Raw genomic sequence first — 24949 nt, forward strand, 5'->3', positions numbered from 1 at the left:
TTATGAAAATTAATAAAATATAATTACAGAAAAAAAAAACTAAAAAAAAAAACAAAACCAATGAATGGAGGGCAGGGAACAAATCCCAGTCATGGAATCAAAGGACATTTAGCAGTGGGCAAATCTGTTGCCAGGGATCGCTTTAGAGTGCAAAAGAACAAGGATGTCCTTTTAAAAGCTAAGATGCACCTGACCCAAGACAATATTTTCAGTTGCTTCATAATGTCTCTAAATAGTGGACAGTGAATAAAGAAGACTGAGGAACAATTAATGTCTTTGAATTATGTTAACGTTGGAAAATATTGAGTATAACATAGACTGCCTAAAGAACAGACAAATCTGTCTAAAGTACCTTCAGACTAGGAGCAAGTGTGGTGAGACTTCATTTTACATACTTGGGGTGTTTTATCAGGAGAGGCCAGGCCCTGAAGCAAAACATCATGTCTGATAAATTAGAGGGTCGGGGGAAAGAGGAAGGCTCAAAGAATTGAATTAACACAGTGGTTGCAACAGTGGTCTTTGCACAATAGTGTAAGGATGGGTTTTCATTACTTGAACTTGCAAACTGAGTATGAAGTAAATTGTAATCAATAAATTGCAACAATAACATCAACATAGAGAGTGATCAGCTGGCCCAGTGGACTGAAAGCGATGCTACCAAGCCAAAGGTGGGTGACTTTTAATCTGCGGCCCTCGGGCCTGTCTTTCATTGTTTTTGTTCAAACATTCCTCTAGGTCATATAGCCCTGGTGTGTCCGTCCACTTGCCATACAGAGGTAACTTGTGGTTGCTGTGAGGCTGAACACTGTGAGGCTGATGTGTCAAATGTGTTAATGGCTGGTTACCCATGGTGGACAGTGTTGGGTGAGACTCCCCGCTTAAAACAAGCTTGGAAGCAGGAGCAGCATCCAATTCCCTAATAGCTTGCCTCTGGAAACCCTATGAACCTGGAGAGAGGATGAGAGACACACAAGTGTTGAGGACTCTCCTTCATAGGGTCACTATGAGTCACCTGTGACTTAACAACAGCAACCATCACCTCTGGGATTGCAGTGCAGCTTCTTGCCACTAGGCCACCAGAGCTCACCTGTTACTTGTTTTTCAAACAGAGAGAAACTGAACCTCAGTGAGATAACCCAGAAAGAACATGGCAGAACTAGAATTGGGACCCAGAGCTGTACTTCCAATCACTCTGCTGTGCTGTAGAGGCAGGAACCAGTGCTCAGAGCAACTCTGATGGGTAAGAGGAGTGGGGCATGGAAGGGCATATGGTATAGAATCCGAAACCTTGAATTTTGCTCTCCTCCCATAAAGATTTACAGCCTTGGGAAAACCCAGTGGAGGGCTGGAACTGACTCAAGGACAGGGAGGCATTATTTTTGGTTTTGTTTGTTTTACATAGATCATTGGTGTTGAGAGCAGTGATTTGGTTTGATCTAAACAGTGACTTCTGGAAGTCCCTGAATGTAAAAAATGGCCCACCTTCCATTACTAACCTATAGATTGATGGTTCAAAACTACCCAGTGGCACCACAGAGAAAGGCCTGACAATCTGTTTCCATAAGGACTTACTGTATACAGTCGAGTAGGAACTGAGCCATAGCTGACCCTCTGGTGGATTTTCAGAGGCAGTTAATCACAAGGGAGGAGATTGCCCATCCTTCCCCCTCAGAGCAGGTGGTGGATTCGAACTGTGTACCTTTGGGACTGCAGTGCAGCTTCTTAGCATTAGGTCACCAGAGCTCCTCCCTTCCATAACAACCATAGCCAAAAAAACCCCACAGAGCTGTTCTCTTCAGTCACACGTGGGGTCACCACAAATCCAAAGTTGCCTGAGGGCAGTGGGGTTTGGTGACCTCTGCTCAAAGATGAGCAGGCCCCAGCATGTCTGCGTTGGGTTGGGTTGAGCTGGTAGGCAGAAAGCATCCTGCATCTCCTTGCACAGACTGATTTACTTAGGGAGAAAGGGGTAGTTATTTCCAAGATGGAGATTATAATGGCAGCGGGAGTAGTAAAAAGGCAGTGATCGAAGCAGGATTGTCTCCCATCCTTGCCAGGTGAATTTGGGAAGTTTACTTGACGCCAGGGTTCACATTCCTCAGTAAAATTCATGTGGTAGTTGTATCACTCTTTGGGTTTATCTAAGAGCCCTGGTGTTTCATTGGTTAAAGTGCTTAACTGCTACCCAAGGGTTCAGAGGTTCCACCTGCTGACCACATCATGAGGAGAAAGGTATGTGTGGCATAGTGCTTCTCTAATCACTTAGAAGCCCCTGTCTTACGGAGCCACTATGAGCTGGAATGAATGGCAGTGGGTCTGGGTTACTTTAGAATTATCATGACGATAAATGTAAAACAACCATACATGCCAGTTGGCACTCAATACATGAGATATTACAGTTGCTGATATTATTTTATTCCATATCTGTGTGCTCAGCGCCAATATCTAGGACCTTTTGAGGAAAACAGCTATACCAGAATCTGAAAATTAAAGAAAAATAACACCCCCTTCCATCCAATTGATTTCCTCTGCCATCAGATTGATTCTAGTCTTCTATCAGGCTTCTGAGACTGTACATCTTTCCCATGGAGCAGCTCATGGGTTCGAATTGATGACCTTTTGATTTGCAGCCCCACACTTAACCTACGGTGCCACTAGGGCTCCTTCCAGAACCTCAAGGGAGGTTCTGCATTCAGAGGTCTCCTTCACTGGCCTGTGAGCCTGATTCAACCCCAGGACCCTGTGTGGTGCAGACCTAATTTAAAAAACAGTTTCAAGAACCATGATATGGAGAATGCATTTCTGCTGTGTCTTATAAAGCTGCTGCCTCATACTCTTGGGCCCTGTCAGGCTCTGCAGGTCTTTGAAACATCAAGCAACAGTACACTGGCTGGAAATGAGTGTCTCAGAGTCTTCAGCAGTGTGATGGGTTGAGGGTAGCTGGTGCCTGCTTGGGCCAGAGCAGGATACACAGACTGAAAGTAAGTCTGTGTGAGACTTAATTCAGGGATGATACCTAAATTAACTGACACAGGTGGAGTGGAAAGGCAGTAAAATCACCAGTAATGTTTCTCTGTCCAGACCTTCCCCAGTCATTGGAGAGTGAGAAGTAATGGCTGTGAAGTGCTTAACACAACGCTTGAGCGACAACAGTGGTTATCAATACTTGAAAAGCCTTATGCTTGATCTTGCTGCTGGTGTCCCTCCTGTGCCTGGCACCCCCCTGGGGTCAGGGAAGTTGGCAGTTTGATGGAAGTCTTACCTGGAAAGACCTCTCTGATGAGCGTGGTCAGGCGTTTAACAATTTCCAGAACAGCTGCCTCTCCCAGCTGCTCATTGGGCACATGAGGTGTGTCATCCCTGCAAAACACCATGAGACCAGTAAGCAGGTCGGGAAGGGATGTGAGAAAAAGTCAGGGGAAGCTCAATTGTGAGGAGAAAGCCTGTGGGATAGCTCTCCACCTCTGAGGAGAGGAAGTGGCCAGGCTGGAGCTGAGAATTAGGACAGAGTTCAGATCTGGGCTCTGCCATTTATCTGTTTTGGGTCCCTGATTTGATTGGTTAAACTCTCTGAGCCTCTGTAATTTCACCTATAAAACAAGGTTAATAACACTGCCTACTCATAGATTTTCTTCTAATAAAAGGTAGTACAATGGAGCAATGATTGGGGAAATGATAAATAATACAGTTATTGTAGCTACAAGGTTGTAATTAATATTTAGAGAGGGATGCACTAAAGTTCTAGTGCCTTCTGCAAGTCCTCAGGAAGATCAAGGATAAGAAGCCACTCAGAATTCAATCCCTTTCCCAGGGGCTCTAAAGATTTTGGACCTAGCTTCAGAGTATGGGGTACTGATCTAGGGCAGGTGCAGAGCCTGCGACCAGAATTTCCTGTCCCAGATTCAGCTGATATAAGTTCTTGCATCCACCTCAGAAATGCTAAGCAGGGTTGGGGAGCCAGTAGATAAGAATGGTAGAAAGTTTAATTTGGGGTCCGGTAAGAGTTCTAGTAACCTAGATCCTAAGGCGACTCCACCCAGCCACCATCCAGGAAAGTTCATTCACTTATTAATAGTAATACTGCTACCTGGAGCTAAGCCGGACTTACTTTGGGTTAGGCAACTGGACCAATAGGCAACATTATGGTAAATGGAAAAGAGATTGAAGTTGTCAAGGATTTCCTTTTACTTGTCTCCACAACCAACACCCAAGGAACAGCAGTCAATAAATCAAAAGACTTATCACAATGGGCAAATCTACTGTCAAGGACCATTTTAAAGTGCTAAAAAGTGAAGAAGTCAGTTTCAAGACTCAAGTGGGCCTCAGGTGCTCCAAGGTATGGTATTTTCCATGCCTTCACAGTACATGTGAAAGTTGAACAATGAATAAGGATGACTGAAGAAGAACTGATGCGTTTGAATTATGGTATTGATAGAGTATTAAATGTGCCCTAGTCTACCCAACAGATCTGTCCTGGAGGAAGTGCAGAAAGAGTGCTCTTTAGAGGCAAGGATGGTGAGAATTTGTCAGACATGTTTTGGGCGTGTTATCATGAGATGCTTGCCTCTGGAGAAGGGCACATGCTCAGAAAAGTAGAGGGTCAGCGAAGGAGAAAGAAGCTGCACAAGATAGATTGATACAGTGACTACAACAATGGGCTCAAGCAAGGCAGAGATCAAGACAGTGATGCAGAACAGGGTAAAGTTCTGTTGCTTATCGTTCTTTCAGTTTAAGGACTAAAGTGCGCCTGATTCAGGCCATAGTCTCACTTGCTATGCATCTGAGAGCAGATGAATAGGATAACATAAGAATTGATGTCTGTAAGCTGTGGTGTTGAAGAATGAATGTCCCATGGACTGCAGAAAGAACAAACATATATTTCTTGGAGAAAGTGCAGCCAGAGTGCTCCATAGAGGCAAAGATGATAAGGCTTCAACTCATACTTTGGGCATGTTGTAAGGAGAGGCTATTCCTTGGAGAGGGACAGTATGCGTGGAAAGGTAGAAAGCTGGTGAAAGAGAGAAAGACCCTTCAACCAGATGGATTAACACAGTGACTGCTATAATAGGTTTGAATGTGTCTGAAATTGTGAGGATGGCACACACAGGATAGGCCAGGAGTCAGAGCTATTGGTCACAGGTTACTATACTCAACAGCACCTAACAACAACAACAACATGGGTTATGGAATGGCACCTAACAACAGTATCTTTATACGAAAGTTGGGCAATGAATAAGAAAACTGAAGAAGAATTTATGCTTTCCAATTTAAAAAGTATTAAATAAAACCATGGACTTTGCAGGATAGGGGACATGATTCAGTTCATAGGGCTGCTGTGAGTTGTAGTTGACTCAGACTGCAAACAAATCTGGCTTGGAAGAAATACAGCCAGAGTATTCCTTTAAAATGAGAAAGGCTCAGGGGCAATGATTTCATCGGGGAGAGGCTAGAGAGCATTATGCTGAGTTGAACTAACTCTATCTCATAAGGACAAGTATGGCATAAGACCATTATTGTAAAAATAGAGACCTAGTAAGATGTGGACAAAAGTCCAAAATGGGATGGTGATGATAGAAGAGGACTGAGGGTGGGAAGGAGGGGAACTCACGGGTCGCAGAGTCTGATGGGTGAGGCAAGGAGTGAAGAGAAAGGATGTAAAGGATTTGTCTCAAAATCCTTTGGACATGTCATCAGGAGAGCCCAGTCCCTAGAAAAGGACATTATTCTTGGTAAAGTAGAGGATCCACAAAAACAAGGTAGACCCTCAACAATGAGATAGATTTACGAAGTGACTGCAACAGTGGGGTCAAGCATAGCAGTGGTGGTAGGGATGACATGGGGCTGGGTAGTGCTTCATTCTGTTGTGCACAGGAACCCTCTGAGTCAGAGCCGATTAGATGGCCCCTAAAACCAGCAGCACCTTCCTCCTTCCCTTTATTGGGATCTTAGGACTGTGACCCCCTGCACTCTAGAAGGAATAGCTCCAGGGTTTGTCCACAGCTTAAAATCCAGTCCAGCAGATGCTCAGACCCAGCACAACCAGGTTCCCAGCCCCAGTGGGAACTATGTTCTCAGGTCTGGGGACATGGAGGTTGTGAGCATGGGCTGCAGTCACTCAGACTCAGGCTTGAACAAGTGACTTAGCTACTCTGAGCTTCAAGTCCTCATGTCTAACACAGGCCTGAGGGGAACTAAAGGAGGTAAGGCGGCTCAAGGGCATGGCTGGCACATGGCACACAGAAAGTGTCGCACAAGGGGCAGCAGTTGACACAGCTGCTCTCACCCGGTCCAAAGAATGAAGTCCGGCTCCGGCAGGATCTGCTTCATGGCGTAGATGGAGGAGTTGACCAATGCCCAGGGAGAGTCACAGAGGTAGTTGCCCCAGGGGCCTGCATTGGACACAGGTTGGGAGCCAGCTGATGGACACACCTGGAGAGGGTCTTCAGATACTTTGTATTCAGGGTCAAGGTGCAGATCCGAGATATGCCAGAACTTTCCTGAAAAAGAAAAGAGACCCTTCCTCAGGCCAGGTTTTTCACTGAGCCTGGCTGGAGAGTGGTGCAGGGGGAACCTGGACAGGAGGGATGGAGATACTGTTCCCAGATGACGAGGCGGGCTCTGCTGGCCACGCTTTCAAAGAGAAGGACCACGTGTGGCTTCACCCAGGGGAAGCACTGAGCATAGCAGAGGGAGCGTAAGCCAGAATTATCCACGACCTGCTCTCTGAGAGTCTAAAAATTGCCTTAGAACATCAAGAAGCCAAAACAAAAGGAAAACAAGCCAAAGTAAAAGAGCTGAACAGAGGATTCCAGAGGGTAGCTCGGGAGGACAAAGCAAAGTATTATAATGGAATGCGCAAATAGCTGGAATTGGAAAATAAAAAGGGAAGGACTCACTCTATTTCTCAAGCTGAGAGAACTGAAAAATAACTTAAGCCTCGTGTTGCAATATTGAAAGATGCTATGAGCAATATATTAAATGACACAGAAAAAAATGGAGAAAATACACAGAAGCGCTGTACCAGAAAGAACTGATTGACACAGAAGAATTTCAGGAGCCAAAATATGAACAGGAGCCAATGGTAATGAAGAAGAAAGTGGAAGCTGCATTGAAGGCAATGGCAAAAAATTAGGCCCCAGGAATCAATGGGATACCAACTGACTTGTTTCAATTAATAGATGCAGCCTTGGATGCGCTCACCAATCTATGCCAGAAAATCTGGAGGACAGCTGTCTGCTCAATGGATTGGAAGAGGTACATATTTGTTCCCATTCCCAAGAAAGGTGATCCTACTGAATGTGGAAGCTAGTGAACAGTATCATTAATATCACATGCAAGCAAAATACTGCTGAAGATCATTCAAAACCACTAGAACAGTATATAAATAGGGAACTGCCAAAAGTTCAAGCAGGATTTGTAAGAGGCTGTGGTACCAGGGATATCATTACTGCTGTCAGATGGATCCTGGCTGAAAGTAAGGAATACCAGAAGAGTGTCTATTTGTGCTTTATTGACTATGCAAAGGCATTGGACTGTGTGGATCATAACAAATTGTGGCTGACATTGAGAAGAATGGTAGTCCCAGGGCACTTAATTGTGCTCATGCAAAACCTATACCTGGGCCAGGTGGCTGTTGTGCAAACAGAGCAGGGGAACACTACAGGTTTAAAATTGAGAAGGAAGTGTGTTCGGGTTGTAGTCTCTCTCCACACTTGTTCAATCTGTATGCTGAGCAAATCATTTGAGAAGTTGGCTTCTAGGAAGGGAGTATGGCATCAGGATTGGAAGGATACTCAACAATAACCTGTGTTATGACACAACCTTGCTTGCTGAAGGTGAGAAAGACTTGAAGCATTCATTGCAGAAGGTCAAGGAATGCTGCCTTTGGTATGGATTGCATCTCAATGTCAAGAAAACAAAGATTCTTTACCACTGGACTGATAGACCACATTATTATGGGAAGAGACTGAAACTGTCAACAGCTTCATCTTGCTTGGATCCACAATTAACACACTTGGTACCAGCAATCAGGAAATAAGGAGATGCATTGCACTGGGAAAATCTGCAGTCAGAGACTTCTCCAAATTATTGAGGAGTAATGATGTCAGTTTGAGGACTAAGGTGCTTCTGATTCAGGCAATAGTCTTTCTGATCACTTGCTATGCATCTAAGAGTTGGACAATGAATAATGATGAAAGAAGAAGACAACACCTAGGGAGCTCTGGTGGCCTAGTGGCAAGACGGTGCACTGCAATCCCAGAGGTACACGGTTCGAATCCACCAGATGCTCTGCTGGAGAAGGAGGGGGAAATCTCCTCCTGTACCAGTCAGATCTGATTTGACGGTATATGTAAAAATAATACAATTTTAAAAAAAGAAGACAACGCCTTTGAGCTGTAGTGTTGGAGAAGACACTGAACATCCAATGGACGGCCAACAGATCAAATAGGTATGTCTTGGAGAGGGTGCGTGCAGCCAGAGTGCTTTGGAGACAATGATCAGGTGTCACCTCACATACTTGTACATGTTGCTAGGAGGTGCTATTCCATGGAGAAGGACATGATTCTGAAAAGAGTGGAGAGTTGGCAAAGGAAAGGAAGACTCTCAACCAGGTGGATTGACACAGTGACTGCTGCAATGGGCTCTTGTGTATCAGGAAGTGTGAAGATGGCACAGCATAGAACAGGGTTCAGATTTTTTTGTTCATAGGGTTGCTATGAGTCATATTCAACTTGATAACACCTAATAACAACAAACTCTGTGATCTGTGGTGGGGCTGAGGCCCCTTCCACTCTGCACAACAGCAGTGTAAGGCTGTATGATTCTTTTGGACCCTGTAGAGTTCAGCAACCTAAACAGAGCACTTGCAAGAACGTGGGAGCTCCAGCCCTGGAGTCTTGCATAGCTGTGAGACCTCTGAGTCCAAAAGGAAAGTCAGATCTCATGTATTTCCATGGAAGTAAATACAAAAATCTGAGTCAAAGGGAGCTCTGGTGGCCTAATGACAAGAAGCTGCAATCTTAAAGGCTCAGAGTTCAAATCCACCAGATGCTCTGCTGGAGAAGGAGGGGCAATCTCTTTCTGTGCCAGTCAGACCCGATTCAATGGCACACAGCAAAGAAAAAGATCTCAGTCAAAGGCTTTCACAGGCTTGCACAGAAAACTAATTGTAAACTCTTGCTAATGAGTATCAACAAAAAAAAAAGAGATGTGTGTGCAAATGGTATCTAAGGGTACTAGGCCAGTGAAGACAAGAACCCCACTTTCAGAAGGGCTGATTTTCCATACACATGTCCTTGACTCTGGGTTCAGGGTATCAGCTTGAGCAGTCGGAACTGGTCCTGTTTGCAAAGCAGTTGAGCGAAACCTGGACTCCACTCTGAACTGAGTGAGGATGAGATGCCACAACCCCCTCAGTGGAATCCAGAGAAAAATCTACAGAAAGAAGCATGTGAAATAGAGTGGGTTTATCATGTATGTGTCCCCAGCACAGTGTCCCCTGGCACAGGTCATTTCCCTGTTTACAGCTAGAGAGTTGATGAGGTTTGACCTCTGCCTAAAACCCTATGTTTTTGGCTGAGACAAGCATGAGGCCAGGCCCTTGGATTTCTTCACCCTTCAGCACTATGTCACTTCCTTCTCCCTTTCCTGTGTTGGTCAGGGCCAGAATCAACCCCACTTCACCCTCTTTAAAGCTGGGCTAGAACAAAGGGGTTCAGTTTCCTCTATTGTCTTGCAGGTGGCCCCGCTCAGGCCAGGGGATATGGAGCAGGCTCTAGGAGTAGCCCTCCAGCAGCTCCGGTGGTATTCTCTGTTTCCTACTGCACTGCTATCCAAAACATCAGAAGTGTTAATCCACCAAACACCTCAAGGGAAAATTATAACCATCTTATCCTGTGAAAATTTGCTGTTGTTATGTGTCATTGAGTCTGCAAGGAGATTGTCCATCTTTCTCGGAGTAGTTGGTAGATTTGGCCATGTGCCTTTGAGTTCAAAGGGCAACTCCTTTCCATTGTTATTAGGGTGTTGTTGGGTGCCACTGAATCAAGTACGATGCATAGTGACCCTGTGATCAAAAGATCTGAACCCTGTCCTATATTATGCCATCTTCGATATCCCTAACACACTTGAGCCCATTGCTGCAGTCACTGTGTCAATCCATCCTGTTGAGGATCATCTTCTTTCGCTGGGCTTTTACCTTTCCAAGCATGTTGTCCCACTCCAAGGAATAGTCTCTCCTAGCAGCCTGCCCAAAGTTTGAGATGAAGCTCTGCCATCTTTGCCTCCAAGAAGGACTCTGGTGGTACTTTTCCCCAATATGTATGTTTGTTCTTTTTGGTAGGCCATAGGATAGGCATGACTCTTCTCCAACACCGTATCTAGAAGGCCTCAATTTTTCTTGTGTCATCCTTATTCACCAGCCAGCTCTCAGATGCATAGCAAGTGATAGAAAAGTCCACAACCTGAATCAGGTGCACCTTAGTCTTTAAACTGATGGCTTTGCCCCTCAGTAATTTGGAGAGGAGGCCGTTGATGGCACATTTGCCCAATGCAATGCTTTTCCTAACATCTTGACTACTGGTACCAAGAACATTGATTGTGGATCAAAGTAAGATGAGATCATTGATGATTTCAATCTCTTCTCCATCTATCATGATGTTCCCTGTTGATCCAGTGGTGAGGATTGTTGTCTTCTTGATGTTGAGATGTAATCCATATTGAAAGCATAGTGCTTGATCTTCTTCAGCAAACATGTCAAGTCTTTTTCACTGTCTGCAGGTAAGGTTGTGTCATCTGAATAATGCAGGTTGTTGATAGGTCTTCCTCTGATCCTGATCCCACATTCTTCATCAATCCGGCTTCACTAATTATTTACTCAGCATGCAGACTGAATAGATATGGAGAAAGGATAAAAACCTGATGTACACCCTTCCTGATTGTAAACCACACAGTGTTCCCTTACTCTGTTCACACAACAGCTTCTTGGTCCAGGTATAGATTTTGTGTAGGAATAAGTGTTCTGGGATTCCAAATCTTCTCAATGTTAGCTATAGTTTGTTATAATCCACAAAGTCAAATGCCTTTGCATAGTCAATAAAACACAAATAGACATTCTTCTGGTATTATACTCTCTGCCTTCAGACAGGGTCCATCTGACATCAGCATATACCCTTGGTGTCATAGGCACTTCTGAACCCAGCTTGAAATTCTAGCAATTTTCTGTCAACGTTCTAGCCATTTTTGAATGATCTTCAGCAATATTTTGCTCACACATGATATTAATGATACTGTTCATTATTGTCCACATTCTGTCATCACCTCTCTTGGAAATAGGAACAAATATGGATCTTTTCAAGTTAGCCAGGCACGTGTCCTCCATATCTCCTGGCATAGCCTGGTAAGCATGTCTAGGGCTGTATCTGTTAGATGAAACATGTCAATTGTCATTGCATTAATTCCTGGTGCTTTATTTTTTGTCAATGCCTTCAGTATAGCATGAATTTCTTCCTTCATTGGCTCTTGTTCATATGGGACTCTGAAATTTTTCATTGTCAGGCAATTCTTTTTGTACAGTGTTTTGTATAGTATTCCCACCATCTTTTAATAATTCATGGATCATTCAAGATTTTGCCCATAGCATCTCCCAGCATTGCAACTTGAGGCTTAATTTTTTTTATTTATTTCAGTTGACGTCAAGGCAGTTCTTCCCTCTGACTCCAGTTTTTTGCATAGTTAGTTAGACTTATAGCCTAAGAAATCCAAAGGAGGGTGGCTGATGCCCACTCACTGTGACTCAGATGGAGCTCAATGGCAGGGGACTCAGTGTTTTGTTAAGGTAGGACTAGACACAGGTGCTTTTGAGGTTTGCCTAACTATTTTTATTTTTACATTTTTTAAATTGATATTTTAACAAAGGTTTACAGAAAACTTGGATTTATTGTTGCACATTTTCCTCCCTACCCCTCCCAGTTTGCTTTTCCCTTTAAAAAGATTCTTTCATCGTTGCTCAATTTCCTCCCTCCCACCCCTTCCCCAGTCCATTTTGCTATGCACTTCTTATTCTGGACTGTTGTCATGCAAATAATACCTAATCATGTATTTCTTTATATAGTTCTTTCCCCTCATCTATTTCAATGCAGTGTTCATTATTTATCCCCTCTTTTTTTAGTTTCCCCCAACCCCTATGTCAGTCCTGTTTTATAAGAGTGGCACTATGCAGTATTTGTCCTTTCGTGTCTGAGATATTTCACTCCATATAATGTTCTTCAGGGTCACCCATTTTGTATGCTATTTTATGAGTTCCTTGTTTTTCAGTGCTGTGGAATATTCCATTGTGTAAATATACCACACCTTCTCTATCCATTCATTTGTTGATGGGCACTTGGGTTGTTTCCATCTCTTTGCTATTGTGAAAAACACAGCAATAAACATGGCTGTGCATATACCTGTTTGGGTGGCAGTTCTGGTTTCTTTAGGGTATATTCCCAGTAGTGCAATTGCTGGGTTTGCCTAACTACTTCTGATACAAACCTGGTTACCCAAACTTGGTAAATGATCTGAACTTGTTCACACTATAGTAGAAAAGACTGATGGAGTAAGTCACCCTTTATTCCACGTGCATTTTATAGTCACCTTCTCCTCAGCCCTAAGAGATGGTTCTTGATCATTATCCCCATTTTACATATAAGAAAATGGAGATTCAGAGATCAACTTGCTTATTTCTCGCCCACCTTCCATGCCTAGAATGGCCACACTACATGCCTTTTTTATTTGTGTCCTCAGCACCCAGAACAGTGCCTGGGATGCAAAACACACACAGATATGAGTTGAGTGAATGAGCAAAAATACAGGAACAATAATTAGACCAATAAACAACCAAAGAATACTAGCTAAGTGAGGGCCCTAGTTTATTCCATTTCATTTCTTTTCAGTCATTCTGTGAGATGACTTCTTAAAAAAATGTTTTGTTTTGTTTTTTCCTTATAGCTTACTTTTTCCATTTGAAAGTTTGAAAATCACTTTGAGGTGTTTATTCATTCATATATGTTCTGTATCATAACATTAATTAAGGGAGCTCTGGGGCCTAGTAGCAAGAAGCTGCACTGCAATTCTGAAGGCACATGGTTCGAGGCCATCAGCTGCTCCATGGGAGAAGGATGGACAATCTCCTCCCATGCAATTAACAGCCTCTGAAAACCCACCTGAGGGTCAGCTATGGGTCAGCTCTGACTCTATGGTACACAATAATACAACATTAATTAGCACTGATTGAAGGAATTAATTCATATAATGCCTAATCAATCACTTATTTCATATTGCTTGTCAAGATGGGAATTCTAACTCTACCCAGTCTGATTTCAAAGCTGGGACATCAATTTGTCACACATGTTGACTTGGAGTCTTAGAAAGTGGTTGTTATTTGCAAGGTCTACATATGTTATGCATGAAAGAATGAGAACAAAAGGCTTCTATGGAATTGATCACAGACTGAGATCACCAAGTCTTACCCCAAATTACTCATAAAACCCACTGACGGCGAGCTCTGGTGGCCTAGTGGCAAGAAGGTGCACTGTAATCCCAGTGGTACTGGGTTCAAATCCAGCAGATGCTCTGCTGAAGAAGGAGGGACAATTTCCTCCTGTACCAGTCAGATCTGATTTGACGGTACACATATAAAAAGTAATAATAAAAAAAACCTCCACTGTCACCGAGTCAGAATCAACTCCTAGCTGACCCTCCAATGGGATTTTCGAGAGGCTGTAGATCGCACGGAACGAGATTGTTCTTTCTCTTCTGGAGCCGCTGGCGGATTTGAACTTGTAGAGAGACATTGCTTTGAGGTTAGCAGCACAGGTCCCTACATGTTAGGCCATCAGAGCACCTGGGCTCTAATAAGTGTGTGAAGTGAGTGGTAGAGAGCCTACATGGAGAGGTGGCATATTTAGTTTCTGATTTATGTTCTTCTGCTTGTTGTCTAAGAACCACTTGGACGTAGCTGAGTCTGAGGATGTTTGACATCTGTTTGACCTCTACTGCAACTGTGAGCATGAGAAGATGGTGAATGAGAAGGACTTGCAGAGAAGAATCTGGACACCTGACCAGCAGTCACTCTGGGACCAAGAGTGAGCCTGGAAGGGCATAGAGGAGGGCCATTAGATGGTGTGGGTGCCTTGCCGCTTGGTCAAAGACGACTGACTTCCTACCCCTGAGACTCTGCATTCTTAAGAAGCTTCTAGGCAGTGCCTAGTGTTCCTAACCCACAGACCACACTTTGAAACTCAAGTTTTAAATACCTGAATTGTTTGGTTCTTTTACAATAAGAAAGTGTTCATGTACTTTTTAAAAAAAAAAAAAGGTTTACTAATCTCAGCTATGCCAAGAAATTTGGAGGACAATGACCTGGCCAACTGACTAGAAGAGATCCATATTTATTCTCATTCCAAAAAAAGGTGATCCAACAGAGTGTAGAAATTATCAAATAATATCACATGCAAGCAAAATCCTGCTGAAGATTATCCAAATACTAATGGAACAGGACATTGACAGAGAACTGCCAGAAGTGCAAACTGAGTTTAGAAGAGGCCATGGCACTAGGGACATCATTGCCATCATCAGATGGATCTTGGCTAAAAGGAGAGAGTACCAGAGGAATGTCTATTTGTGTTTCATTGACTATGCAAAGACATTTAACTGCCTAGAGCACAACCAATTGTGGCTACCTTTGAGAAGAATGGGATCCAGAACACTTGATTGTGCTCCTGAAAAACCTATACTTACACCAGGGAGCAATCATCAGAAGAGAGCAAAGAAACACTTGTATGGTTCAAAACAAGGAAGGAGTATGTTAGGGATTCATCCTTTCTCCATACCTTTTTAATCTATATGCAAAACAGATCATTTGGGAGGCTAGACTTTATGAGGAGGAATGTGGCATTAGGATTGGAGGAAGACTCAGCAACAGTGTTATGCAGTTGACACAACCTTGATTGCCGAAACTGAGGAGGACCTAAAGCATTTGCTGCAGAAGGTCAAGGACTGCAGTCTTCAATATGGATTGTATCTCAACATCAAGAAAACAAAGATTCTCACCACCAGTGTGCAGCACCGTGATAGATGGAGAAGAGATTGAGATTGTTCATGGTTTCAGCTTGCTTGGTTCCACAATCAACACTCTTGGCACCAGCAGTTAAATCAAAAGACTAATTTGCATTGGGAAAATCTGCTGTCAGGGACCCATCCAGAATGCTGAAGAGTAACGATGTCAGTCTAGAAACTGTGGTGTGCCAGATCCAGGTCTTTGTAATTACTAGTTATGCACCAGAAAGCTGGACAGTGACTAAAGATGATAGAAGAAGAATTGATGCCTTTGAGTGGTGGTGCTGGAGAAGAGTATTAAATATGCCATTGCTACAGTTACTGTGTCAGTCCATTTTGTTGAAGTTATTTCCTCTCATTTCCTGAGCCTCACCTTTCCAAGCATGATGCCTTTTTCCAAGGATTGTCCTCCCTAACTATGTGACCACAGTATGGGAGATGAAGCGTCATCATCCTTGTCTCTAAGGAGCCTTCTAACTATACTTCCTTCAAGACAGACTTATTTGTTCTTTCAGCGGTCCATGGGATATTCTATATACTTCTCCAAAATCACACCTCAAAGGCATCAATTCTTCTTCTGTCATCCTTTGTCATTGTCTAACTCTCAGATGCTTAGCAAGTAATTGAGAAGGCCATGGCTTGGAATGAGCGCACCTTAGTAAATCTTTAAGCTGACCTTATTCCTCTTTAGCACTTTGGAGAGATCCTTGACAAGCATTAATTTAAAAGAAAATGAATACTTTTCATTCAAGTTCAGTGTGCATACAGACCTGGTTGTATTATCATCCCCATGGACCACTAGTTGTGTGAACATTTGGAACATTTGGGTCCAAGGTTCCTTTCTTCCACAGTAAAATGGGACAACAGTGCCCCCTGCTGCCTGGAGTCTTTGGTTTGAAATGAGATGATGAGAGAGAATGTTAGCTATTGTAGTTCACTGCCAAGAAGTCCACTGACTCCGGTGACCCCAAGCACAATAGAATGTGACGCTGTTGGTCGTGTGTCACTCCCGGGATTGGTCCAGCAAGCTTCCATGGATACCCAAAATGTGAAGCAGTAGGTCCTCCATCTTTTTTGGTCTTGGTTGGATATTGCAAGTCCTCCTTTCACCACTGAGGGGAGACTTGGGGTCAGTGGAAGGAGAGCACGTGTGGGTGATGCCATCTCTGCAGGCCCAGACCCTCTGCTGCTCTGTTCAGTAGGACAGGTTCCAGCAGGCACCAGGGGCCTGGTCACTGGTATGTTTGGAGCGGATCCCAGTGAAGACAGCCTGCTTCGTCAAGCTGAGAGCCTCTGGATACAGTGTGCCCTCTGTTCTGGGTTTAGCTTTGAGTACTCACCTTGCTTCCTGTCTCTGAGCAAGCAAAATGGTCTCCCACCTGCCTCCCGTCCTTCACTAAAGGCAGAATTAGCATCCCCATCTTATCCACTAGGGATAACAAACATAGATCACACGGTGTAGCAACTCTGCACAGCCCTCAGAAATGTGTATGTAAGATGTGTATGGAATGCACACCCATGTTTATTGCAGCTTTGTTCACAATAGCAAGGAGTTGGAAACAACCTAAGTGCCCATCAACAAACGAATGGCTAGAGAAGCTGTGGTATATTCACACAATGGAATACTATGCTGCATTAAAAAACAAGGAAATCATGCAATATTACTCAAAATGGTTGACTCTGGAGAACATTATGCTGAGTGAAATGTCCCAGTCACAAAGGGACAAATATTGCATGGTGCCACTGTTGTAGAATGGGACTGTCCTTGGGGCTGGGGAGAGACTGAGTAAGATGGGTTCAATAACGTATGCTGCTCTGAAACAGAGAAGGGAGAAAACTGTCTAAAAGAGATATGTGATTAGGTATTTCGGTCATGACAGGAGTCTAGAGCGATGGCTACATGGTGGAGTGGACCTGGGGGAGGGTTTGTAAAATAATGAAAGAATCTTTTCTTTTACTTTTCCAAGAGGGTAATGTCTGGTGGGGGGGAGCCTTGGGAGGGGACAAATCTACAACAATGAATGAATGGAAATCCAAAGCCTCTGTAAATTTTCACTGAAATTAATAACAAATTTAAATTAAAAAAAAAGAATTAAGTTAGAGTAAGGATGGCAATGGAACCACCTTACCTCTGTAACTTGATTTGTGCCACTATTAGAACCTCTACTCAGAATATTATTGCTTTTCAATTTTTGACTCATGCACTTTTAACTTGTTAGTTAAATTTGTATCTTCTAGGCTGCAACACTTCCATGATACATCTTCAAGGATATGAACATGTACGGCTAAGCACAATTGATAACAGTGCATCTAAATTCCAAAATCAATCTCCATAATAATCTATGTGTTTCCTACTGCCAAGGGGGCCCTTTGGAGTAGTGAGAGAAGACATTACCCTGAAACCCACAGCGTCCCTTTTCAGCAGGAAGTAGCTAAGAGAATACGCCATCCCCTTTTCCTTATGAATCAGGGTGGAGTCTCTCTCAGGGAGGAGTGATAGGGAATTGCAAGGGACACACTGACAAAGGAGATTAATCAGAACTGGCTTTGACAAGCACTGTGACAATTGGACCATTAAAATAGACATGGTGGGGGGGGAAGAAGAATGAACTGGGGATGAGGGTGGAGAAAACAGTGCAACAATGAATGAATGAAAACCCAAAATCTCTGTAAATGTTCATTAAAACTAATAAAATTTAATAATAAAAAAGATGTGTATGGAAAATGTGTAAGGAAAAATAAAAAACCCAACAAAACCAAGAAACAGTGTTAGCTCCAACAGGGCAGGAAAGTCCCGATGTCATCAAAATAATAATTCACTTCAGAAGCAATGTTCATATTCTCAAAAATTGTATAAAATATGATATCTATTTTCTATGGTTCTGGGGTGGGGGAGGCTGTTCTAGATCTGAAGAAATGAGGCCTGGTGGTCCAATAGCTAACTAAGCATTAGGTTACTAATCCAAAAGGTAGTAGTTTGAACCCATCCCAAATCGCCTCAGGAGAAGGTTCTGGTAACCCACCCCATAAGAATTCTTAAACATACCCTAAAGAAACCAGAACTGCCATCCAAGCAGATATATGCACACCCATGTTTATTGTTGCTTTGTTCACAATAGCAAGGAGTTGGAAACAACCCAAGTGCCCATCAACAAATGAATGGCTAGAGAAGCTGTGGTATATTCACACAATGGAATATTATGCATCACTGAAAAACAAAGAACTCATGAAATATTATACAAAACGAGTGACCCTGAAGGACATTATGCTGAGTGAAATATCTCAGTCAGAAAAAGATAAATACTGCATAATGCCCTTGTTACAAAACAGGACTGACATGGGGGTTGGAGGGGACACTAAGAAAAGAGGGAATAAATAATGTACAAGGCATTGAAACAGACAAGAGAGAGAACTATATAAAAGGAATCTATGATTAGGTATTATTGGAATGACAAGAGTCCAGAATAAGAGCTGCATAGTAAAGTAGTCCGGGGCAGGGGTGGGTGGGATACACATATAGCAATGAAAGAACATTTTTCCCCCGAAGAAAAAAGTGAACTGTGGGGAAGGAGGAGAAGGGAGGAACATGCGCAACAATAAGTGAATGGAAATCCAAGTTCTTTATAAACTTTCATTAAAATCTCAATTTAAAAAAGAATTTTCAAACAAACAAAAAGAAAGCAGTAGATTTTTCTTTCTAACCAACCATTAAAGAACAGAGTAGCACTGCCTCATAGTTTCCTAGGGTATAAAGACCTTTTTAAATTTTTTATTGTGATCGCAACACCAAGAAAACAAAACTTTGCACCACTGGACCAGTAGATGACATAATAGATGACAAAAACATTTAAACCATCCATGCCTTCATCTTACTTGGATCCACAATCAATACACTTGGTACCAACACTCACGAGACAGGAGATGTGTTGTACTGGGTAAGTCTGCAGTCAGGCACCTCTTCAAATTACAGAGGAGCAATGGCATTAATTTGGGGACTAAGATGCATTTGATTCAGGATAAAATTGATGTCTTTGAACTGTGGTGTTGGAGAAGAATACAGAATATCACATGAACTTCCAAAAGAACAGACAGATACGTCTTGGAGAAGGTGCAACCAGAGTGCTCTTTGAAGGAAAGGTTGGCAAAGCTTCATCTCACATTTGTTTAGTATGTTGCCAGGAAAAGCTATTCCTTGGAGAAGAACATCATGCTTAGAAAAGTGGGGGAATGATGAGAGAGAGGAAGACCCTAATCAGGTGGATTAACACAGTGACTGCAGCAATAGGCTCCAGTGTGTCAGAGATTGTGAGGTTGGCACAGGATAGGACAAGGCTCAGATCTGCTGTTTATAGGGTTGTTATAAGTCTTATTCAACTGGATGGCAACTATCAAGAACAATTGTGATTGGGGTGAAGTTTACAGAACAAATTTATTTCCCTTCAACAAACCATTAATAGCTTATAGCATGAATGCAACTGCAACAATGTAACAGCATTCTCCTAGTTTTTCCTCTGTGTTTACCATTCCCATTAGTTGTTCTTTCTTATCCTTTCCAGCCTTCTGAACTTTATCTCTGAGCAAATACTACCCTTTTGATTTCATATGGTTGTTTCTCAATGTCAAGAAAACAAAGATTCTTACCACTGGACCGATAGGCAGCATCATAATGGGTGGAGAGGAGACTAAAATTGTCAACAGCTTCGTCTTGCTTGAATCCACAATTAACACCCTTTGTACCAGAAGTCAGGAAAGGAAACGTATTTCACTGGGAAAATCTGCAGTTAGGGACCTCTCCAAATTATTGAGGAGTGGTGATGTCAATTTGAGGACTAAGGTATGTCTGATTCAAGCCATGGTCTTTCTGATTACTTGCTATGCATTTGGGAGCTGAACAATAAATAAGGATGACAGAAAAAGAATTGATGCCTTTGAGCTGTGATGTTGAAGAGCACTGAACATCCCATGGACCACTAAGAGAACAAACAGATATGTCTTGAAGAAGGTGCAGCACGAGTGCTCTTTGGAGGCAGGAATGATGAGGCTTCACCTTGGGCATGTTGCTAGGAGGGGCTATTCCTTGGAGAAGGACATGATGCTGGGAAGGGTGGAGAGGTGGAAAAGGAAAAGACCCTCAATCAGATGGACGGACATGGTGACTGCTGCACTGGGCTCCTATGTGTCAGGAAGTGTGAGGATGGCACAGGATTGAACAGGGTTCAGATATTTTGTTCATAGGGTTGCTATGAGTCGTACTCGACTCAACGGCACCTAACAACAACAGCAGCAAAGGTTGTTTATAAGCAGTGTGTATTTCCCTCTTGTTACTGATATATACCTGCTGTTGTTTGGATGAAAGTTGAGCCAGAGTGGTGAGTTCCATTCTAGACTTGAAGGATGTCCCCTATCTAAGGGACATAGTTTCAGTGGTCCCACTAAGGGCTAAAAAATCTTACAGAGCATTTTGAACAATAAACACTTAACACCTCACACGCATATATACACACACACATAATCTTTCAGAAGCAGACTGCCACATCCTTTCCTCACAGAGGGACTGGTGGATTTGCACTACAAACAGTGTTCCCATGAGTCAAAACCTGTCTTAACAACTAAAACATAGTCAAAGAAGGTCTTAATATGGTTACAGGATAATTTTGCTATAGTCAGAGACAAGAAGGAAAACATCTGCCAGATACTTAATTCTGAATACCATGTACAGTGCCAGGCACTCTAACCCATGAGCCTCGCACCATTATCAAGTACCCATGTTACAGCTGGGGAAATGCTGTAGACTTGTTATTCACATCATGTTAGAACAGAAATGATCACCGTGCTCTTTATTCTGCTGCTAGCAGAGTTAAAAAGTGACCTGTGGGGTGGTGGGGAAATGACTTCTTAACTTTTTATAGCATTTTAAAATGTACATGCATTATCACATTTAATTTTCTTTCTACTCTTACCTGTATTTTATAGATAGTGAAATAGAAGCTTCAGGTTACAAGAACGGGAGGCAGGACCTACACTTCGTATTGAGGTTTGGAAGACAATGTGTGAAATTTGGAATCAGATGCATCTTACTTAGAATCCTGACTCCTCACACAGCAGTAGCAGCTTGGGCAAGAGACCTTCCCTTGCTGAACCTCAGTTTCCTCATACGTAAAATGGGATAATAATGGTCATAACTGAACAATGGTTGTGTGGATGAAAGAAGTTTCCTCATACAGAGCACAGAATCCTGGGACAGGAAAGCTACACTTGGTGCTCATCCCCTGGGCCACATTACCCTATTCTTTTCTCTTTTTAGGTCTCAGTTTTCTCTGGCATAAGTTGAAGGTATTGAATAAATATTAAGAGTGCCCCACCACTTCTAATTCCCCATGATTCCACTAGTTCTGTCATTGTGTATGTCCCACACAGAGAAGTGATCTTGATCTCTATTTCAATCAGGTACATTTTTTTAAATTGCAATTTCTCCTTTTAAACTAAGTCTCCCAGACTGTACTAAGAGTCTCTAAGGATATTCACCTGCTTAAAAAACCAACATGTCCTGAGGTGCTTGTGTTAAATATAGTGTCTACGTAACTCAAATTGTTTGCAATCAATGACGCCAAAGTTGCCAACGTGAATCCGTCCAGCTGCACCACAAAAGAAAGGCCTGGCAGTCAGCCTATTCTGTTTCCTATCTTGCGTTATGTGCAACTTTACGTAAGAAATTCCTTTTCCAGTCAGTGATTTCTATGTAAATTGTGTGGTGACAGTGGTTGTGATCTGCAGGATGTGTCAGCGCTCTCCCCATGCTCTCTGCTTTCTGTTCTCACTTGTCAGTCTCCCCCTCCCTCCCAGGCTTCTCATCTCTGGTTTTGGGAAATGTGATCCTTTTGGTCTCATAGAGTTGACTGTTCTAAGGAACACAATATTACTTTTTTATTTTTTTGTTAAAAAAACCCCCAAACATTTTCTTAACATTGTGATTTGAGTAAAAGTTTACATACAAAGTATATTGATTTTCTATTCCAACATTCATCCCATTTTGTTTTATAACATTAATTATAGTACTCATACTATGTGATCACCCACTTGTATACTGTCCTTCCCGTCACCCATCTTAATAAGTGTCTATTATCTGTTTATTAGTTTTCACTCTCCTCTCTCTCCCCGGTGAATCATCCAAGAGTGAATCTGTCTGTGAGAAACACCTTTTTTGTGGGTGTTACTTCTTATTTTATAGGCCTGCCTAGTGGTAAGGATTTATGTTCCTAACTTGGATACGTGAAGTTGGAATCCACCAGCTGCTCCACAGGAGAAAGATGGGCAATTTTACATGGATGTGCAGTTTACATGGAGCCTGTGGGAACCTACTGGAGGGTCAGCCATGAGTTGGTTCTGACTCGACGGTGCATAACAGCAACATGCCATTTGGCAGAAAGGTGGGCTCTGGGAATGTCTTATCTTCAAGTAAAGTGGTTGTTTAGGGTGATCATCTGAGGGTGTCCTCTAATCTCTTTTAGGCCAATAAGTCTGATTTTGTTTTGTTTTATTTCCAGTTTAAACTTGTTTTATATTTTCCTCCTATTCTGACCAGTACCTTCTAATGTGATGACTTTGGTCAGAGCAGTTAATGGTGGTAGCTGAGAACCACCTAGTTCTTCAGGTCTCAGGTTGGAGAAGGCTGTGAGTAATGTAGGCCTTAGTACTTTGGACCAATTGCTTCCTTGAATTTTCCATTTTCTTTGTCTTTCTTTACTCCAGGTAAGAATAGAGCAAGAGTTACTCTTACATAGCTCCTCCCAAACTTTTAAGGCCCCTAGATTCTACTCACCAGACTGTTGTTGTGTACCATCAAGTTGGAACCGACCCCTTGTTGACCTTCCTGCATGTTTAATCACACAGGAGGAGATTGCTCATGCTCTTCAGAGCAGCTGGTAAATTCAAACCACAGGCCTTCAGGATTGCAGTGCAGCTTCTTGTCACTAGGCCAACAGTGCTCCCAGACTAGAATTTTGTCTTTGTTGTTATTGTATGCTGTTGAGTCAGCTATAACTCATAGCAATCTTTTGAACAATAGCTCTAAACCTTGTCCTATCCTGCGCCAACCTCACTTGACCCCAAAGCCACAGCCACTGTGTCAATCCATATCATCCAAGGTCTTCCTCTCTTGTGCTGAACCTCTACCCTTCCGAGCACAATGTCCTTCTTCAAGGACTTGTCTCTCCTGACAATACGCCCAAAGTATGTGAGGTGGACCTTCAGAACCTTCACCTCCAAGGAGCAAAAATGTTTCACCTTCTCCAGGACAAACTTACTTGTTCTCTTGGTAGTATGTTCAATACTATTCTCCAGCACCACCGCTGAAAAGCCTATATTCTTCTGTCATCCTTATTTTTTGTTAAGCCCTCAGATACATAGCAAGTTATTGAGAAGAGGAGGGCCTGGATCAGGCGCACCTTAGTCTCTGGACTGACATTGCTCTTTAGTACTCTGAAGAGTGCTATGCTTGGCGGATTTTACCAAAGCAACTTGTCTTTTGATTTCCTGACTGCTGGAGCTAAGGGTATTGATTGTGTTTCTGATCAAGATGAAATTGTTAACAACCTCAATCTTTTCTCCATCTATTCTGATACTGACTATTGGCCCAGTGGTGAGGATCATTGTTTTCTTCCTTTTCCCCCCTCTCTTTTCTTTTTGTGTATCATCGAATCAGATCTGACTGCCACAGGAGGAAATTGTCCCTCCTTCTCCAGCGGAGCATCTGGTGGATACGAACCATGCACCTTCTGGGATTGCAGTGCAGCAGGTTCTTTGTTTTCTTGATGCTGAGATACAGTCCATATTGAAGACTGCAATCCTTGGCTTGCTGAAGCAAAAGTTTCAAGTCCTCCTCAGTTTTGGTGAACCAGGCTGTGTCATCTGCAAAAATGCAAGTTGTTGGTGAGTCTTCCTCCAATCTTGATGCCACATTCTTCTTCATAAAGTCTAGCTTTCGAAATGATCTGTTCATCATATATTTATTGAAAAGGTATAGAGAAAGGACAAATCTCTGGCACACTCTTTTCTTGATTTTGAACCATGCAGTGTTCCTTACGCTGTTCAGACACCTGGTCTATGTAGCTTTCGCATGAGCACAATCAAGTGTTCTGAGATTCCCATTCTTCTCAAGGTTAGCCATAATTTGTTGTGATCCACAGAGTTGAATGTCTTTTCACTATCAATAAAACACAAAAGACATTCTTCTGGTACTTTTTTATTTCAGCCAAGATTCATCTGATATTGGCAATGATATCACTAGTGCCACTGCCTCTTCTAAACCCTGCTTGTATTTCTGGCAGTCCTGTAGATTTGAATAATATTCACCAAGATTTTGCTGGCATGTGATATTAGTGATATTGTTTGATAATTTCTACATTCTGCTGGATCACTTTTGGGGGGAAGGGAAATAAATATTGATCTCTTCCAGTCAATTGACCAGGTAGCTGCTCTCCAGATTTCTTGGCACAACCTGGTGATCACATCCAGGGCTGCATCTGTTTATTGAAATAGGTCAGTTGGTATTTCATCGATTCCTGGGACCTTATTTATTTCCAATTCCTTCAAAGCAGCTTGAACTTCCTTCTTTATTACCATTGGTTCTTGATCATATGGTATTTCATTAAATTATTCCATTGCAGTAGATTCTTTTTGGTGCTTCATGTATTCCTTCCATCTTCTTTTGATGTTTCCTGAATCATTCAACATTTTACCTATACTATTTTAAGTATTGCAACTCAAGGCTTAAATTTGTTCTTCAGTTCATTCAGCCTGAAAAATGCCGACTTCTTCCTTTTTTATTTATGACTCCACCCCTTTGCACATTTTG

At 42.6% G+C, this 24949-nt stretch overlaps 1 protein-coding gene across 1 annotated transcript in view; it reads right to left on the reverse strand.

The window, feature by feature from the left end:
• Positions 1-24949, reverse strand: part of SMPDL3B (sphingomyelin phosphodiesterase, acid-like 3B) — a 63701-nt gene that overhangs the window by 19485 nt on the left and 19267 nt on the right. Inside the window, exons 2-3 of the mRNA XM_006883639.1 lie at positions 6284-6497; positions 3263-3360 (exon numbers count right to left, since the gene is read on the reverse strand). Coding sequence (XP_006883701.1) covers positions 3263-3360; positions 6284-6497 — 312 coding nt within the window. The remainder of the gene's footprint in view (positions 1-3262; positions 3361-6283; positions 6498-24949) is intronic.

Source organism: Elephantulus edwardii, unplaced genomic scaffold (genome assembly GCF_000299155.1).
Source record: "Elephantulus edwardii isolate Elephantulus edwardi_28Jun2011 unplaced genomic scaffold, EleEdw1.0 scaffold00028, whole genome shotgun sequence".
Taxonomy (NCBI): Eukaryota; Metazoa; Chordata; class Mammalia; order Macroscelidea; family Macroscelididae; genus Elephantulus; species Elephantulus edwardii.